Source organism: Alosa pseudoharengus, unplaced genomic scaffold (assembly GCF_046254945.1).
Source record: "Alosa pseudoharengus isolate Yale_2024_CS ecotype anadromous, Long Island Sound unplaced genomic scaffold, YU_APseudo_1.1 YU_APseudo_1.1_scf_2, whole genome shotgun sequence".
Classification (NCBI taxonomy): Eukaryota; Metazoa; Chordata; class Actinopteri; order Clupeiformes; family Clupeidae; genus Alosa; species Alosa pseudoharengus.
This window is the reverse complement of record NW_027468663.1, coordinates 40,033,891-40,053,702: the sequence shown is the minus strand read 5'-3', so window position 1 is coordinate 40,053,702 and position 19,812 is coordinate 40,033,891. Positions and strand designations below refer to the sequence as shown.

At 44.4% G+C, this 19,812-nt stretch overlaps 1 protein-coding gene across 4 annotated transcripts in view; it reads left to right on the top strand.

Annotated features, from left to right (window-relative positions):
• The window catches only part of acsl1a (acyl-CoA synthetase long chain family member 1a), a 28,545-nt gene that overhangs the window by 6,225 nt on the left and 2,508 nt on the right, over positions 1-19,812 (top strand). For 2 of the 4 annotated variants that reach the window (XM_076294985.1, XM_076294987.1), the window contains exons 2-20: positions 4,361-4,571; positions 9,542-9,659; positions 9,853-9,917; positions 10,016-10,117; positions 10,515-10,614; positions 11,264-11,439; positions 12,422-12,454; positions 12,553-12,604; positions 12,984-13,057; positions 14,440-14,517; positions 14,785-14,919; positions 15,135-15,269; positions 15,477-15,572; positions 16,373-16,445; positions 16,631-16,719; positions 18,750-18,866; positions 19,154-19,297; positions 19,392-19,493; positions 19,708-19,779. In XM_076294985.1, the coding sequence (XP_076151100.1) occupies positions 4,377-4,571; positions 9,542-9,659; positions 9,853-9,917; positions 10,016-10,117; positions 10,515-10,614; positions 11,264-11,439; positions 12,422-12,454; positions 12,553-12,604; positions 12,984-13,057; positions 14,440-14,517; positions 14,785-14,919; positions 15,135-15,269; positions 15,477-15,572; positions 16,373-16,445; positions 16,631-16,719; positions 18,750-18,866; positions 19,154-19,297; positions 19,392-19,493; positions 19,708-19,779 (1,956 nt within the window). In that variant the 5' untranslated portion in view covers positions 4,361-4,376. Of the gene's footprint in view, positions 1-2,498; positions 2,659-4,360; positions 4,572-9,541; positions 9,660-9,852; positions 9,918-10,015; positions 10,118-10,514; positions 10,615-11,263; positions 11,440-12,421; positions 12,455-12,552; positions 12,605-12,983; positions 13,058-14,288; positions 14,367-14,439; positions 14,518-14,784; positions 14,920-15,134; positions 15,270-15,476; positions 15,573-16,372; positions 16,446-16,630; positions 16,720-18,749; positions 18,867-19,153; positions 19,298-19,391; positions 19,494-19,707; positions 19,780-19,812 lie in introns of those variants that run through there. The other 2 variants (XM_076294986.1, XM_076294989.1) reach the window with 2 other exon arrangements.

Below are 19,812 nucleotides of genomic sequence, written 5' to 3'. Positions count from 1 at the left end.
TGTTCATTCAACACAATTAAACGTATTAGGAGCCTCCCTTGGAATACACATCAGATGAGGTACCACGCAACACGTTCACAGATCATATTCATTCCCTGATTACTGTTAAGATGGGAAGGTCTTTGAAGGTTTCGGTATTGATGTCTTGCCTCCTGAATGTCAATACTATTAAAAAGTGAGACTGTGACCTTGACATTGCCATTACTCTTTTTGAGCCATTAAAAAAGCCAAAACCAGTTGGCCTACCCAGCAATGGGCCAGCTAACAGCAGCGTGTTAGTCAGTGGTAATGTTTGAGCGGGGATTAAGGCATTGAAGTCAGCAATAAAGGCAACTTAGAGGCTGATGGTTAAAAGGCCTCTTGTGTGGGATTAGGAGTAGATCTGTTTTTTTCGGATCTCTGTTGGGCCCTTGGTGCTAATCCAGCCTGCTCGGTGTTGTACTAATGAGTGTGTAAGGTCAACAAGCCTCCAGCCCACCTCTGACACACACACACACACAGATTCTAAATTGACAATCCCACCAGCTCACAGCATTGTATAATCTAGGACCAGGATGGGCAACTCAGGGCGGCCGCGGATCAATTTTCAAATGTCATTAAAATGTTGGTCTTGATTCAGGGTTTTTTTTACCACATCTGAACCGCGTCCTCATTGTAACTTATTACACGGCTCTTCATAATGCTGCAGAATGCTCCATTCACTTGAATGGGCCTTCCCAACGTTCGGTGGTCTGCTAAGTATAACAGACCGTTGCTAAGTATAACAGACCACTGTCAAGGAAAATGGGCTTTGTGCTTCTATTTCACGTCTTTCATATCCCTACGCAAGGACTGGAACTTCATTCAAATATGAAAGCAGACGGTTAATCAGCTGTGTTCTAAAGAATGTCTCCGCTGCGCATCGGGGTCCGGTTCGCCCTGTCGGGACTTATTTTCCCAATAAGGACCGGCGTTCTATACATTATCCCTTACGTGTAGACTCTAGGAGCCATATTTGATTTGATCTGAGCTTCTTCAAGGCTGTTCTGTGGGTTCTGCCATGTGTCACATACACAGCTGGAGCGTTTTCTCAACTAAACAACTTCTGCTCCTCTCCCCTCCCCTCCCTCACGTTTTTCCAGAGCTTTCTGTTTGGAAGGCACCAGGTTTTATTTAGCTCACTATCGTACCATTCTTTCCAGATCTGTCTCTTCTGCCCTGTCCTCGGTTACTTTTCGCCACCTTTGGAAACCATTTTGTCCATTCCAGTGACTATATATACAGCCGCTGGTCCATAGCAGCCTTCATGGCTCACTCTCACTACTCTGTATCTCATGTCATTCTGTCTATGTGTTCTCTGTCATATATGTAGCTTGGTCTGTCTCACTTATGGTTAATGCTCCATATCCTGTATATTCTTCCTCAATTCACTTATCTTCTCCTTTTCTCTTTTGCTGCCCCCCTCCCCCATTGTGTGTGTGTGTGTGTGTGTGTGCACGCCTGCTTGGATGACCAGTGTGGGGCGACTGGTAGGGCAGCTCTGTCATTGGCTCCTACCCGCTGCAAGCCAAGTATGGAGGGTCTCAGCAGCAGGCTTGGGGGGTTACCTTTCGCCTGGAAACCTCCAAGAGCCTACCCATGTGACCCATGAGGCATGTCTCTCTGAGGACCAGCTGACAGACTCTAATACACCACACACACACACTTATAGTCACACTGAGACGCTTTCTAGCACTTTCTTACACACACATATGTAACACATCCTTGCACAGTCATGGCTGTACTAGTGGGCTTTGACGCTGGACACATAAAAGCCATGGTGTGTAAGAAGGGGTAAGGGGGTAGTTTGGATGAGAACGTAGTTGACAGAGAGAGAGAAATGTGTATGAACAGTGTGTCCCTGCCACCCTCTACCCACATAATCCAGCCCTGTAGTGGATAAGGACCACTTCCCTGTTTGCCCATGTGAGTGTGGCCAAGGTGGTCAGAGTTAGACCAGTGTTAAAGTTGGGTAAACACATGCGCTGGAACCCCTGGCAGTTCCTTCCTCGCTATTATCACCTAGCAGGCAGCGTGGCAGTCTTATCGCAGATGGGCCCCAACACACAGTGGAACGGCTCACCTGCGGTTCTGTTTGACTGAGATTACAGGTGTAGTTCATTAACCTGTCTGCACCCGAAATTCCGCTCTAGCCAGATGGCAAAGATTGGCAGAGTGTGGTCGTTACACTGAGGTGCTTTGGACCTCTATGTCCGGCGGGCTGTACATCCTGGATACTGCCAATACTATGTGCAATTCATGCAGATAAAAATGGCAAATCTCTCTGTCATGATCTCTCTCTCTCTCTCTCTCTCTCTTATCTTATTTAGAGAGGCAGAGAAGAGTGGAAGTGAGAGGGAGGGAGCGTGAGAGTGGCGAGGAGCGAGAGAGAGACTCACATGCTCATGTTGCTGTTTGGGAGGGGGGTGTGCCTTGCTATTCATAGTCGTGAGAAGCGGAGTGGGCTCTGCCACCGGCCACTGGGCTCTGTTCTCCAGTCTCCTCCTGCTGCTGCTGCTGCCGCCGACACGGTTTCTCTCTCGCAGTGATTACACACTCAAGCTCAGGATTCTATCTGTCAGCTGCTTTTTCTCTCATCGGGGCTTCGTTGGACGCACACAGGGTCATTGGACATTTGAAGTAAGAATGCTGTTTCGTCACGTCTTCTGTCGGTAGGAGGCTAGTTTGCTTGACCATTTCCAGTTCCACTTTCTAGAAGATTTTCTTCTAGTACTACTACTTGTTGTGCTGATGAAATTCAACCACTGAGCTTTTACAGATTCTGTGGTTTCCTGCCTCAACCATCTTTATTTTGACTCATTTTGCTCATGTAAGCAGTAAGCACTACTTAGGCCTACTGGAGGCTAGACTGACATTCTTGTTGGCTCTGCTTTCTGAATCAGCCACCGTCAACTGCATTTCGGGAGTTTTCAGTCTGGATTTGTGGTTTCAGTGAGCTGTGAAACTGTGAGTGTTTGGGTCAGGTCAAGGGTAACTTGACCAGTGTACTGAGGTGACCTCCAGAGACATACTGGTGAGGGAGGAGAACCTAATTAGTGAGAAGAGTCCACTGGACTTCTGTTTTCATCTACAGTACTGTGTTACTTTGAAAAGGATCTTATAATATAAGAAATCTTAAACGCTCTAGTTGGAAAAGGATTGGATGACATCAGTGCTTTTTACTACTTTCATTTACAAGAGATGTTTTTCAAAACCATTTTGTAAACCGTTTTTATTTTTTGGTAGGTTGGTAATTCATAGGTAATTCATATGAAAGCCTCTTTCACTATTAAACTCAGACAATAACAAAGTGATTGGAAGTAGTCTTTATGGTAGACAATTGTTCATTGAATAATTAATGTGTTAGGCTTTTGAGTAGACATCCTTTCAGCAATTGGCTTTACTAAAGAGGTGAAAGTACTGCTGAAGATCTGCCCCCTGTTCTGTTCATTATTCAGTAATCTGTACCTCAATATATTAAATTATAGAAATTAACGTGTATTATTTATGGAATAGATGAAGGACCAATTAACCTTGTAATTTTGTTAAACTGCCGTCAATTGTAACTTGCCTCTGATGCATGGTGTAACACTTCACAGAACAACACTTAACAGCTAGGGGTGAAAATCAAACATAGGTGAAAAAACAGGTTGTATTTCTGTGGCCATTATGGGATTTCTTAACCAATACAGAGAAGTCTACTAGACAATGCTGATTTTAAGCATCAGTCCCTCTTGTAATAAGAAATGTCCTGAGTAAAAGTGACTCATATAGTTCTAGTGATCATCTTGTTTGACCAGTAAAGTTAGTTCAAGTTAGTGGCCACTGGCCAGACCCCCAGTGTGTCCCTCCTCTCCTGCCCTCCAGGTCGGGGAGCGGCACAGCAGGGGCAGGAAAAGCAGCCGTGTTTGTCATGAAAGGAAACAGAGTAAACTCCAGAAAACGGTTAAGCAATGAGTCATGATGGCTTTAGGAAATAGGGAGCCTCCGAGGCACTACTTCAGTGTCCCTATGAGCCTGCAGGGTTTTTTTTTTGTGGGTCATCCCCAGTCCCAGCTGCCTCTCTGCCCTGCCCTGTCCTGTCCTGCTTGCCCTGTCCCTCAAGGTTTTAGTGTTTGCTTACAGCTGTGGTATGTGGAAGTAGGAAGTAGGAAGTTTGCTCTGTTTTAGAACATTCTAGAAAAATCAGAGAACAGATACACAGTTATTTGTGTATGGTAACTTAATAGTAAATACATCTCTACTACCTCCTACCTATTCATCCCTCTTCCTCCCTTTCTTCCTCTTCCTTCTGTGTCTTATTCTCATCCTTTCCTTTTGTCTCTCTCTTTCTCTCCTTCAGATAGTGCAGAAACGCCATGCAGGCCCAGGACCTCCTGAGACAGCTGCGGATGCCCGAGATCAGTGACGTGCGGGAGTATGTGCGCAGCTTGCCCGCCAACACGCTCATGGGCATGGGAGCCCTGGCAGCAGTCACCACCTACTGGTACGCCACACGGCCCAAAGCCCTCAAGCCGCCCTGTGACCTCGCCATGCAGTCCATCGAGGTGCCGGTAAGGAACCAGGCGAAGGGAAAAGGGGAGGAGGCGCAAGGTGGTCAAGTCCCTAACCTACATCTAGCACTGGTGCTTATCACAGAGAGTGAGCTTTTCTGAATCAGGGGTCTGTGAACTTGATGTTTTGCAGGGTTTCATACAAGTTAAGTATTTAAATATCTAAAAATCAAAATCTACTTGCCATGTATTATTATTATTATTATTATTATTATTATTATTATTTTGCCAAATACCTTATACACTGTTGTGGAAGACGTTCAGCACAGAAATGGGGCTTGCTGTGCTGTTATTAATGTGCTTCTTGTCATCCATATTATTTTGGTGAGGTTGTAGTTGGTTGAATAGTGCCCTGAATCTATCAATCCTGACAGTGAAGGATGGAAAGTTAAAGACCATGTGAGGGGATTGTAAGAGAGAATGTGGCACTTACGGCTGTCGTGATCTGATCAGCCAGCCCTACAATCCCACTGCCTCCTTAGTGGCCCGACCTTCCAAAGGAGCTCTCAAAAGGGTTTTGTCTTCTGTAAAATAGGCCGGTGTCGGTGGTAGACAGGCAAGTAATTGGCCGATGAGCAGTAATGAGGAAACTGAATACTGCCTTGAAAATGAGAGGCGTTGCTTGTTTTGTAAGCTTGTTGTTTCACTTTACTGGGCAGACTATAGTAATCCCATCAATGTGTTTCTGCTTGCATAAGCCATAGTCAAGTCATTAGTTGGGGCAGATAGTGGACAATTGTGGTGATGTACTAAAGAAATGTATAAAACATGAAAAATAGAAGAGATCCCTTTGCACAGCCAACTTAAAAAGGTGCTGGTGGATTGCAGGTTTTAAAGTTCATATATAAAAAGAGGTGGCCACCGCACACTGTTATTTCTTAGTGATTTTTATTGAGCAACACGTTTCGCCAGTTGCTTCATCAGGCTCAATTCAAAACTAAGCAAGTGAGATAAAATAAGGTCCCATCCCAACAGGTGATAGGCCACTGATACATCACATGACTCAAGTCATCACATCAATTAGTCACATAGTCCATTGACTCAGGTCATCAATTAGTCAATTAGTAAATCTATCACACAGCTCAACTAGTCATCTCCCCTACTAGAGGCAATCCAGAGATCTTTTTCTATTACTAGTCAAATATTTCACAATCAACATTTCACAATTTTAGTATCACATTTAGTCATCCTGATATTAGAGTCCATTACATTGTTTACAGTATTTAAATGTATAAAACATTGAGTGGGTATGCGTCCCCAGTTACAAAGGAGTGTTGGAGTGTTAGTCCTCATGCCTTCTAAAGCACCAGACAGTTACATTTCATGTGTAGCATTTATTACACAGTTTGCAGTGATCACTGAATTCATTCATTAGTTAATGAACACTGCACACTCAGCCTCAGGAAAAGTGTGTGTGTTTGTGTGTGTGTATGTGTGTTTGTGTGTGTGTATGTGTGTGTGTGTGTGTGTGTGTGTGAGTTCTACTGTCAGATAAGATTAGGGTGCAGCGTGAGTGTGTCTGGCACCTGTGTTTTGTTGACGCTCCTCTATCCCTGGAGGTTAACACTGTCTAAAGCTTCAGATGAGGCAGTGATCCCGTCTGTCTCTCCTCTTCGGTTTACCAGTACTTCACAGGGTTGAGACATGTCAACTTCAGTTTTGGTCAGCCCTCTTGTCACCTCCATAGGGTGGGAATAGGCTGGCAAGCCCATATATGATATTCATTACCCATTCAGTAGTATTTGGATTGTAAATGGAAGCTTTCAAACTTTGACTTCAGGCTAAACAAAACCAAGCTATCCTATTCACGGTTTTCCTATTCAAGTGAATGAGGAGGCAACGTTTCCTGTTACTTACATTACAGGAAAAGGCGGGATATATCTAGACAACTGCCATGTTGGTGTTACAAACAAATTCCAGTCAGCTATGAAGCTATGACCTATGTTACATAACTGCAGATTTCATCACTAACCACGGTTTCATATTGCCATCCATATTGCCCTATATCTTCTCCTTATGGCTGTCTTTTCCAGTATTAAATGTGCTGAATATTATATTGCCCATTTAGACTTTCTAGGGTTCTTTTCGATTTTTAGGATCGAGTTGGGTGACTGTTTTGATAATGTTACCTGTGTTTAAATGTTTAAACACCTCCAGTAGGTACTGCTTGTATGGCTGTTCCAGGTGTTCCTGAACGAGCCTGATTATTTCAGGTAGAACCACGGTTCCCATCTGACTGCATCTCACTATCCCTCTATTACTGAGGCTGGAGATGTCATTCTGTCTGTGGGTGAGACAATATCATTATTTTGAATTGCTCTCATAATATTAGCATGAATATAAAATGTGAGGCAAGTGTGTGACTCTGATAGTGTGTTGGTGGGGACAGAGTGAGAGGGTGTGTGTGAAAGAGACAATAGCTAAAAAATCTACAGGTTAAATATGGACTATAGGCTACAGCTGCTCTCGCCATTGAGTCTCTGGCCTACTTTTAACAACAGTCTGCTCCTCTGAGCCAACAGCACATACCTACAGACTGCATCTGCTATGTGCCTGGACTTGTAACTGTGTGGGTGGGTGTGTGTGTTTGTGTGTGTGTGTGTATGTGTGTGTGTGTGTGTGTGTGTGTGTGGGTGGGTGTCTGGATGCCTAGATCGAGCTTGGATAGAGATTGTGTGTGTGTGTGTGTGTGTGCTCCTCTAGTGGTGTGAGTGGGCGTCTGACTTAATGTCTTCTGAAAGCTTGTAGGCGTGCTACTGTTCTGTATGTGCCTTGTTAGCAACTGCTTCCCTACAACAAAAGAAGTCTGTTTTGTTTTTTGGTGGTACAGTAGAACTTGACCTTAGTGAGATTTGTTCCCCTTAAAACAAGCGCACACAAAAACAATCTTTGTGTTCCTTTTGTTCTGCTTGGTGTTGTCTTTGTCTTGGGCGACAATGCCCACTCTGAGAGCTGGCCTGGTCCTCCCTGCGCTGTTTGTCCAGCCCTCTCATTTTCTGTGTTGCTTGGGGTCTCATAGCCACATATCCATTGTGGAGCAAACTCCTGATTGAATGACTTATCTCTCCCTCTTGTTTCTCTCTCTCTCTCTCTCTCTCTCTCTCTCTCTCTCTCTCTCTCTCTCTCTCTCTCTCTCTCTCTCTCTCTCTCTCTCTCTCTCTCTCTCTCTTTATTTCACTTCTATCTTCTCTGAGAAGTATTTTTCTTTGCCCTGTTCCAAGAGCCTCATCTCCAATCCTAACACACTGTGTTAAAGAAAGGAAAGCATTATTACCTTTTTACGGTCCACAGAGATGTGTGTCCTTTTGAATGGGAATGAAAGGGGTGGGGAGATGGTCTCCGGAAGTAGGGTGTGTGTGGGTGTGCGTGTGTGTGTGTGTTGGGGGGTAGTGGAATCATGGCGGAGGCCACTGGCTGCGGTCCCAGAAGTGTTTGGTGGTGACAGATGCAGGGCAGTGGCAGCTGCTGCGGAGCTGACCTGATGTAGGGACTGGGGGGGGGGGGTCACTCCCGGTGACACGCGGACCAGAGGGCCAGAACACGGCGGGCCTGCAGGTGGAGGAGAGCAGAAGAGGAGCCATATAGATACACATAGAGACTTCAAAACTATATATACTGTATAGACTCAGAGGCATACATACACACTAGCTGAAATAATAAACATTTGCTGACAGAAACAAACTTAATCTTGACCATGCACAGGAGAAAGCTAAAATGAAATCTGTACATAGTCAGATGCGAAGATATTCTGACGTTCTCTCAACAGATCAATATAGAGATCAATATAGTGGATACACACACACACACACACACACACACACACACACACACACACACACACACACTTATATACACAGTACTTGTATATTCAAACTGCTCACAGGTACTTTAAATAAAAAATTTACAACATTATGCTCAAGTAAAGAATTATCAGGCACACCCATTCACATATGCAGAGGAGCTTATTGCGCCTTGGCTAGTTGTGCTTTTTGCTTGACTCCTTTAACTGCACTAACATCACAAGGGAAAGGCCATCTGTGTTGCTTCACCGAGTTTGTGTCCAATTGATTCCTTTGCCGCCCAGTCACTGAGCAGATGACATCAGCCCCGCTCCACTGCTGATCAGAAACAGATGATGGAGTCATCTGCGCCGGACCTGTTGCAGTCACAGTGTTATGCAAAAACTCAGACCGCTCCAAAACAGGCGATCTGTGGCGTCCAATCACAAACTGTAGCTGTCGGCTATTAGTCAAGTTCCTCTTATGGGTCTATCACAAGACCTGCTCCTCAAAGCACAGTTGTCATGGAGACAGACAGACACTCTCTCGCTCTCTCTCTGTCTCTCCATGGGGGAGGGGGGGAATGGGTGGCATGGCAACTGCTTGTCTGTCAGAGGTTACTGCTTGAGGTGTTCTGGCATTGTTGCCTCATTAAATGGACGCCAAAACACCTGCAGTTGTCGTGAGTTTGTGGTAGGGTGTGCTGCTGCGGTGTGTGGACTTGTGAGATGTGACCGTGTTAGGCTGACCGGGCTAATAGCTGGATTGGACCTCACCTGAGATGACCTAGTTAATTTAACCCAGGAGGACATTATAGAAGAAGGTTATGGCAGTAATTTAATGGAGTTTGCACTTAGACAATAGACAATATACTTGCAAACTGTTTTATGTTGATGTTGAAAAAGGTTACCCTAGATCAGAACTAGACCAACCAGACAAGAACCAGCAACTCACACATACTGACACAACATGTGCACAGTGTGATTCAGGGATTCATCAATCCACCTCCTCTGAGCACATATTGCTGCTGCAGTCTATGGTTCCTGGAGCCTGTTAGAAGTTTTCATTTCTTCATCCTTTCTGTTCCTTAGATTCACACTATCGTGAAGACATGCATAGATCATTATGCCATCACATTCTACCTGCGGCGAGACACTCTATTCACAGACATGTGCATGTTTGTGTTGGCAGGGAGACGAGCATGTCAGACGCTCTGTTCTACTGGATGAGGGCAAAGAATTGATGACTTGTTACTATGAAGACGCACGCACGATGTACGAAGTGTTCACAAGAGGAGTGAGGGTATCTAGTAAGTAGAACTTACATTTTGAACCATTAAGAATTATTCACTCTCATGAGAACACCTTATTATTATTATTTATACTCATCACTTTATCAGGCTGCCTTAATCAAATATTACAGAGGTCCATAGATCTTTCTCCAGAGTTTGAAAGTCTCAAGTGGAAGAAAAAAATGGGTAAAATGCCTCTGTTTTCCTCCAGATGATGGGCCTTGCCTGGGTTCCAGAAAACCCAACCAGCCTTATGAATGGCTCTCCTATAAGGAGGTAAAGTCTTGTCCATACCTTGTCCATACAGTAGCCGCTGTCAGGTGAGTCACTGAATGCCCCTAACACAGTGTCCTCTCCATGTCTCACCTGTGCAGGTACAAGAGATGGCTGAGAATATAGGCTCTGCGCTTGTCCACAGAGGCCACTCACAGAGTGGGGACAGGAATGTCGGCATCTTTGCGCAAAATCGTCCAGAGGTGAGGGCTGACTGCAAGTCATAGGTTCAGCAGGCGTTCTGCTATGCCAGCTGAGTTTTCTTGTGACGTTTACATGAGGTGTCTAGATGAGAGCGCATTTACATTGCCAGACATTAACATCCAGTTACTATGGGAAATAACCAAAATGTAATGAACCCCTAGACTGTATAAAATAGAGTGAACCTCAACCAGTGAATATGTTAAAGACTGAACCACATTCACATGGCAGACATGGCATTAGACCTTAGTTGTGACACATGACATATTTGTGGTCTAGTGTCCAGCTGCTGTGTCATGTGATTGCTGTGTCATGTGATCGAGGAAATAATGGTACGGACCCTCTGGGTCCTGTGACTTGCACTCTGTAGTAATCTGACCTAATGTTGCTCCTCTGCAGTGGACGATTTCAGAGCTGGCGTGCTACACATACTCCCTGGTAGCCGTTCCCCTCTACGACACACTGGGCACAGAGGCGATTGACTACATCATTGAGAAGGGTAGGTCTGTAGAGGGATCATGGCCTTTTTAAGACATAACCAACTGGTATGAAGTATTAAGACTGACAGATCTGCGTGTTCTGTAAGCAACCAACGTTTTTTTTAACCAAGGTTGTTCTGGGATGAGATGTTATGCACGCCTCAATTCTAGCTAATTAAGAATGAAATAACTCTCTCAGAACAAATTATGTAAACTCAGGACAAACATTTTAGTCTCTGCTCAAGAGGAATTCATTTAAATGTGTTATGTCAATAGACAGAAATCACATTTAGCAATACTTCCCCAATAAGATCACCATGTCTCGACTTGAAGCCACTGATAAATTAGTATTTCTCTTTCACACAGTATGTAAGACCCCCTGACACCCAGACACATCCTCTTACTGTTGACCCATCCCTTTCCAATCTCTCACTAGCCCGTGTGCCATAGGAACCTTTTTGGCACGACCTGATTGATTTTTTTTTTTTCAATTAGGAGAATTTGTATTTGAATTTCAAATTTAGAACCAATATGAAATCATCTCATCAGTTTCAACCAGGCCTCTAAACAGAGGATGGGGATAGTCAGATAGAAATATCCTGACCATAACTACAGGATAAAAAACACCTCCCGCTTTTGCCTTGTGTAACACAAATGCCTTTTCTCCAGCCTCCATCTCCACGGTCATCTGTGATGTGGCCGACAAGGCGCGCCTGATCCTGGACTGCGTATCGAGCCGCAAGCACACCGTCCGCACCATCGCACTGATGGAGGCCTTCGATAGCGAGCTGGTGGCCCGTGGACAGACCTGTGGCATTGAGATCCTCAGCCTCAAGGACCTAGTGGTAAGGGACGGCCCGTCAAATGACCTCTGTGAGATCTCCAGAGACGTCGTTACCTAACTTCCCCAATTCAAGATCGGTCACTCAGCACTGATATTGGCTTTCCTTTTTAATACAGGGTGGAGTGCAGCAGTTGCTAATTCTGCAGTTCTTTCAGCACCTAATTTATTAAAAACAAGCTCATTTCCCTGAACTGGTAAAGTCCACTTGAAAACATACTTTAATTATGACTGGCATGAGGACAATGCCTCTCAGTATTAAAACGAGATACATTAAGTGTAGATACGCTGGAAATAGTAGTTGCATTAAAGCAACACCAAAGAGTTTTTTTGTACCTTAAAATAATGTTTCCAAAATTGTTTCCGTGGTTCATCAACTCGTAACAGGGTGAACGGCACTTCTGCATTCGCTTCGCGGCCCTCTATAGGCTATAATCGCACTATGTACGTTTGCCAGATCGGGTAGCGGGTTTGTAGTTCGATGGAATGAGACATAAGAAACTACAAATTTGACTTGCATGATATCGCAATACATCGTACTTTCATAAAATCATGCAACATATTCTACCTTGTCTATAGACATCGTTATTTGCAAAGCCGTTGCTGGATAAACAAATAGCGTGTGTGCGACAGAGGCTTTAACAAACCTTTTTGCTGTGATGTTTTAAATGATTGTGAAGCTTGTATTACTTAGCAGTGCGTCACATCCACAGCTTTCTCTTACACACTCCTCAAAACGGTGCACCAGTTACTTAGCAACCTCTAGTCTTTGATGGCAGCTCCGATTGTGGTTTCTCGCAGACATAATCAGGTAATTGATTGTTTCCCCAAGCTGGGAGACATTTAGACTCTCTGGTTCAGACCTGAAAAGGTGCTTTTCAGCCGGCAATGTTCTTTTCCCATGTGAACTGTATTTAAAGTGTTCTCTCCACCATTTAGTCCAACAGATTTCACATGTGTGCGTTTCCTCTGCATTCTCTCCCCAGGTACTGGGCAAGGCCAACCAGAAGAAGCCTCTGGTGAGTAGGCCTGCTGCAGGCAGCCCATAGCACTGCTCTGCTGATGGGACCCATTAAGGTCCAGCTCTAACTTGTCTTTATGTCGCTCCTCTCCACAGCCCCCGAAACCCGAGGATCTGGCCATAATCTGCTTCACCAGTGGAACTACAGGTAATCCAATATGTGCTGTCTGTCTGTCTGTCTGTCTCACACAGTGAAAGACATAGCTAGCATTGTGTGTGAGTGGAAGATGTGTGAAATAGAAGGTAGACATTCACTTCTGGTTTAGGAAGCAAAGACATAAAACACCCTTTTACAACCAGAACTGCTCCACTTGATCATTGGCTTCCTCCCACCATTGCTCACTCACACACTCCCAACTCATGTTCAAAGACCACATGCTCAAGAAGTCACACACAAACAATCAAGCATTTAACAATGTCTCTGTCTCTCCTAAACTCCGCTACACTGTCGAATGCTTCCCCTGATAACTGAGTTTGGCTTGAGCTCAGAGGTAATCTGAACCGTTGCTTCTTCCTCCCTTGTGCAGGAAACCCAAAGGGCGGCATGCTCACGCACGGAAACGTGGTGGCCAACTGTGCTGCTTTCATTAGAGTCACAGAGGTGAGCTCAACTCGTTGCACCAACACTCCGCTAATGCTTAGCCTCTGCACCAACACTCCGCTAATGCCTAGCCTCTGGGGTAGAGAGAAAATCTTCATTTACAATGATACAGATTTTCTAAAGGGCCTCCAATCAGTTACACTTGTTTTTTATAGAAGCATATTAGTGTGTAGTCATACATAATTCTGACTGGGAGGACATGTCATGGGCATGGTCATGCACAAAGTCAGTTATGTAAATATGTAAGTAGTTGCATTCGCACCACTGCTAAAGTTAAAGTGGAAAAGAGCTTACTATAAGTTACAGCACACATGTAACTCCTGCAATGGCAGCATAAACCAGAAAATGCATCAAGCTGACTGAATGACTGTACTGATGATGATGATGATGATGATGATGATGATGATGATGATGATGATGATGATCAGTTGAAATACATTCCTCCTTTCTGAAAGAGCGTCATCACTGGCCTGGAATCAATGGGGGTTTTGTACGTGACGGGAAGACCAGGCCTCCTCTAATCACATCGACATGCATCCTCTCAACTCATTACTCTCTCAGTCCTGTCCACTAGCTACATGCACCACCACAAACAAGCACACACACACACACACACAAACACACACAGTATCCTCTTCTCAATGCCTTCTTTTATGTTGGGAAGTCCATCCAGACCACCGGCCGTGGCTATCTGTATGCCTCCCAGCTTGCCCCTGAGTCTCTGTTGTCTTGCTGTGGGGAAAAACAAACAAAACAACAAATGGCTCCAGCAAAGGCTATCAAACAGTTATCAGGAAATGAGGCGTGAGGGAGAGAGGGGTCCTCACCCTCATCCTCCTACATCCTCATTGTTGCCTAAATAGCTTTTTCTTTTTAAAGTAAAGATAAAACATGGGAGCCATTCACTCACTGCTTTGAATGGAGTTACTGCTTTTTATGTCTTTTCTCTCTCATCATTTTCCACCTCCTCCTTTTATCTTGCCGCAGTCAGGCCTTGTCCCCTTTTCTGCTCAGTCACATACTCATACACTCATTCTCTCCTCTCCTCTCCTCTTCACTCTTCTCTTTTCTCCTCTCTCCTCTTTTCTCTTCTATCCTCTCCTCTTCTCTCTTCTCCTCTCCTCTACACATTCTTGACTCTCCCGTTGTCTTTCTCTCCTCTCCATTTCCTCCTCTCGTGCGCTCCACTTCCTGTCTGCTTCCTGGTTCTGCGGTGTGCCCTCTGGGTTAGGGTGTATTGAGGCCCTCCAATCAGGACGTTCTCATCTCCTTCCTGCCTCTGGCTCACATGTTTGAGAGGGTGGTGGAGGTAGGCCTCCAGTTTGACGGCATGTCTTCGCTTGCGGTGTGGCTGTGTGTGTTTGCTTGTGTGTCTCCTCCAGGTGCACAGCATGCTGAACCAGAGTGACATTCACATGTCCTATTTGCCTCTAGCTCATATGTTTGAGAGAGTGGTAGAGGTATGTGCTTTTTTCCCAAGTATGACATTTATAACAACTATCTGTAAAATGTTGTAGTTAATTGGTGTGAGCTGATTCTAACCTTTGAATGAAACATTGGCATGCTGCTTCTATACAAACCATTTATCTGGTCCTTTTTAGCTATAATGACACTTGATTAGTGTGTGATTGTGCAGTTCACACAGTGTATGTGCAAATATCCAGATGTAAATCTTGTTCCCAATCAGCATGTATTTGCTCCTCATTGTCCTTTGGCTTAATGACCAGGGAGTCATCCTTATCCACGGGGCACGGATTGGCTACTTCCAGGGGGACATTCGGCTGCTGATGGACGACCTGAAGACCCTGCAGCCAACCGTCTTCCCTGTAGTGCCCCGTCTGCTCAACCGGATGTTCGACAAAGTGGGTGACCCTTGAAGCCACGATTCAGATCATGTGAATACAGAAAATGACAGACGTATAAATAAGTTGCTCCTTAGCCTAGTTGAGATGAACAAACAGCAACAGACTATGCTAAATCTGCACAGATTTTGAGAATTTCTTTATATGTCGCAATCCTGATATATTAATATATTATGTTGAATCATGGATTGTTTGTGTGTGCGTGTGTGTATCAGATATTTGGGCAGGCCAACACTCCACTGAAGAGGTGGCTGCTGGACTTTGCCTCCAGGAGGAAGGAGGCAGAGATGAAGAGTGGAGTGGTCAGGAAGGACAGCATGTGGGATACGCTCATTTTCAGCAAAGTCCAGGTAGACTGGTAGTCAACAAAATGACTCTGGACCATGATAATGGCCTAGAGAAATCCACAGGAAATGCTTTAAAAATCAAGTAAACCATGTCCTTGTCAAGATGATGATAATGATTTCTGTAGGGCTGTATAGGCAATAAGTGATTTAAGCCTGTTTTACATCACCTGTTTAAATCCCTCATGCCTCCCTCTCTGCTGCCCTCCTCAGGCCAGTCTGGGCGGTCGCGTGCGTCTCATGATCACTGGAGCCGCTCCGGTGTCTCCCACGGTCCTCACATTCCTGCGCTCCGCCCTCGGGTGCCAGGTGAGCATGGCCCAGCGCTTATATCCCCAGAGGACTCTGAGAAAAGCAGGCCCCATTGTTTATCAGGCGGATATTGAAACCAGATTACTGGAAATTAGGCCAGTTGATTGATCCTTTACGCCTCTTTTGCCCCTGGCCTGCCAAATCCTAATTCTTTACCCCTCTTGACTATTATAGACACCATTTGGAGTCTGGCTTCAACACTTATGCTTGTTTGTGAATAAATGTGTTTGTATAGGGTCACTTTGCTGGCCTGACGCCGTCATACTCAATTTTAGTCTGAATTTGAGTCAGATACTGCTCCATCGGGACGTGATTATGGGGCATGTTTCAACCGATACAGGGGGGGAAAAATGCTTCTGCACTCAATTGGATAGACCAATCAGAGCAACAAAATAGCTTACCGTGAAATTGAATCCTGTAGGAAGAACACTCAAACCATCCTTCTTCTCCACAAATGCATTGTTTTCTGGTCGTTTTGTATTTGTTTGTTATTTTTTGTTTTAGTTATTGCGCTGTCAATATAATTTTGTGGGCGGGGCTAAATTCGGGCTGGCTTTCCTGGCTATTACTCTGCTAAAATAGAATAAAACAATGGCACACTTCTGAAGGTGTAATTAAAAAAACATAGAAGATATATGAAAATATGGAAAACATTTATAAAAACCATCTCTGTCATGTCTGTGAATAGTGACCCCTTGTTTGATGATTCAGTTCTCTGAATCATGCTGCATCATGACATAACATCTGTCAGGAGATGTGTTTGAGCTCTCTGATGGTATGTGTTCTCCCTCTGCCAGTTCTATGAAGGTTATGGCCAGACTGAATGCACTGCAGGATGCTCCATGTCCATACCTGGTGACTGGACAGCAGGTATGGACACAGGAAATGTATTTGTGTGTCTGTCTGTGTGTGTGTGTGAGAGAGAGAGAGAATGAGAATGAGTGAGTGTTTGCATCTGACATATTTGATCACATCCAAGTCATGTGCAGGAACAGTGTACACTCTGATACGTACAGTATAGTGTTGTAAAGAAAGCCCTGTATCTGATTCTGCAGGTCATGTGGGTGCACCTCTGCCTTGCAACCTGATTAAGCTTGTGGATATCTCTGAGATGAACTACCTAGCAGCCAAAGGAGAGGGAGAGGTGAGAGACATCATTAAAAGGATTCTAATGCAGTGTTTCCCAAACTTTTTTTCAGGGGACCCACTTTTTAAAAATTACAGACCATCGCGACCCATTTCACTTCAGATCTAACATGCAACCACCAATATTGTTTTAAGCCACAAGTCCTCAAACTTTTCTATGCCCCCCCAACCATTCTACAGTGCCATATCAGAGAATCTGTTTTTTTAGGAAAAAAGTTTGCACACTCCTTGGTATTCTTTTGTAAATGTAAATGTGTCAAATGAGAAAATAAACTCAACAAAAGAATACTAAGGAGTGTGCAAACTTTTTTCCTAAAAAACTTGACCTTTTTTTGTTCAGCACCTGGGATGTGCACAAACAGGGATGGATTACTGCACGGGCCTACCGGGCCCAGGCCCAGGGGCCCAAGGGGTCAGGGGGCCCTAAAGCCCAAGCCTTTGTAGGGAATCATTGCCTCAATATCAACAAATCAGGATGTAGGCTATGAATCTGATCGAATTTAGTATTGGCCATCCCCAAAATGCACCAGAATACAGGAAATCACATCAAACAAATTTAAAAAAAATTCTGGGGGAGGACCCCCAAACCCCCCCTCCTACATATGCGACAATTAGTGGGGAGCCCTTAATACCCAATACCCAATGTCCCTTGCAATAAGACCTGCAGGTCCCAGGGGCCCAAAAGTTCATAATCCGCCCATGTGCACAAAGTCTCCTTGGAAGTGAATATCAGAGAATCTGGCCATATCTAGATATGTAATAGCGCCTAAGACTGGCCTACTACTACAGGGATTGGTGATACACTGACTCAGTTTCCCACAACTCTGCAATCTCAGTTACACATGAAACAATGTTAAATATTTTCAAAGCTATAAAATTCTCGCTCAGTTTTGTACAAACACACAACCTCAGGTTTTCCTCATCCTGCTTTGAACACAGTTGTGTTGCATTTTGAGCACCATCAGCGTGGAAAGTTACCTAAAGATAACGTTTTAATGCGCATCTGATGGGGATATGCATGCATGCTACGCAATCGTCACTCTTCAATATAGTAAGCTGTTCCTGTATATCTAAAGAGAGATGTTGTAGGCTACGTTGCGTTGCAGACAAATGGATCCATAACACTGTTAATTCCGATGTAAACATAGCAAATAACTCAAGTCGTTATATTGTAGCCTATTTCTGGAGGTTTCTTTAGAATGTTGAATCCGCATTTTTCTCTGGAGTTAAACGTTTGCTAGGCCTGATACTAAGGCTGTGTATTGATGTTGTGACAAGCTATGTTGTTGTAAGAATGTGAAATTAATAAATATCAGAAGAAGAGGCTTTTCGCAATAGCCAAAAGATAATGCACTTTTACTTTAGCCTAGTAGAGTTTGCGAGGTGGAAAACGAGAGGAAATAATACCTTTTAAAATGTCCATTTAAATTGTAGCCTACTATAATGCACTGGTCTGTGTTTTAAATCCGAAATAATAAGGAATGTGAGGAGGCTGCTATTAACTTTAAAGAGTGCATCTACAATCAAAACTATCAGCCTATGACGCAAATTGAATAGCCATGCCCTGTACACGGATGTCTGCTTTAGTTGACAGCATGATAACTAGATTTTAATCGGTCAACAGAAGCAGCTGTCCGTTAATGTTCGTGCTGATTCATGTCCCTTGCATTTTGCAACTGCGAGGTCCATAGCAGGTGCCTCACAGTTTTGTGAGTGAGATGCACGCTGTCACCTCTGCAACACGTTCGCCCCCATTTTCAGAGCTATTCTAGGGCCTTGACTGTGGTAAACAAACTATATCCTAATAGAAAACTGATCGCTGGTTAAATGGTATAAGCTAGGCCTATTACACAACGTAAATTGTGCTGGCGACCCAAATAAAATCCCCTGCGACCCACCCGTGGGTCACGACCCAGTCTTTGGGAACCAATGTTCTAATGTGGCGTTTGAATGTGTACATGCATCTGCTTATGTGTATATATGTGTGTGTGTGTGTGTGTGTGTGTGTGTGTGTTTCTGTGCCTCTAGGTGTGTGTTAAAGGACCAAACGTGTTCCAGGGTTACCTGAATGACCCAGAGAAGACTGCTGAGGCAATAGATAAAGATGGCTGGCTTCATACAGGCGACATTGGCAAATGGCTACCGGTGAGGCAAACAGTGTCAACATCACCCTAGTCTGTTTCAATACTGCCAGTGCCACTTGCTAGTTTCTCATAATCTAATCTCTCTGACCATTATGGAAATTAGTTAGTGTGTGCATTTTTGTTTTGTTAAATCCTTTACCCCAGTTAGTTATAGTGCCAAGATCATGGGATCGTCACAGTTAATGTAATGATTAAATTTCAGTAGCCTTTCCATGCTTGTAATACACTATCCCAAATAAAAGTGCACAGCTCACAGCCTGCCTTTGTTCTTGCTCTCCTGTGCTGCAGAATGGCACTCTGAAAATCATCGACAGGAAGAAACACATCTTTAAGCTGGCCCAGGGGGAGTACATTGCCCCCGAGAAGATCGAAAACATCTACACCCGCAGCGATCCCGTGGCACAGATATTTGTGCATGGAGACAGTCTTCAGGTGAGCCGCAGCAGGATGACTGGTGTGGGTGGATGAGCCTGGTCTGCTCATGTAGTCATAGCTTGAGAACTGATGGTCTTTTTTCCATACACAGGCTTGTCTTGTGGGCGTTGTCGTGCCAGATGCTGATTTTCTGCCTGGGTGGGCAAAAAAGAGGGGTATCGAGGGCTCATACACCGAGCTGTGCAAGAACAAGGTGAACGACCACATGCACACACACACTCACAAATCATGATATCCTTTATAGTGATCAGTGCTATGCATCATCAATAGCATTAGGAAATTACTGTCTAGTCTACCATACATTCTGTTTCACACTTCCTTTCTGAGACATTTTGTGAAAGTCAGCCTTACTGATTTGAGATTAGCTAAATCCACAGACGTCTGATGCCTACTATGTTTCCGTGCAGGATCTGAAGAACGCCATACTGGAGGACATTGTCCGGTTGGGCAAAGAAGGGGGCCTTAAGTCCTTTGAGCAGGTGACTCGCCCAAAGCAAAACTGGGATAGATTG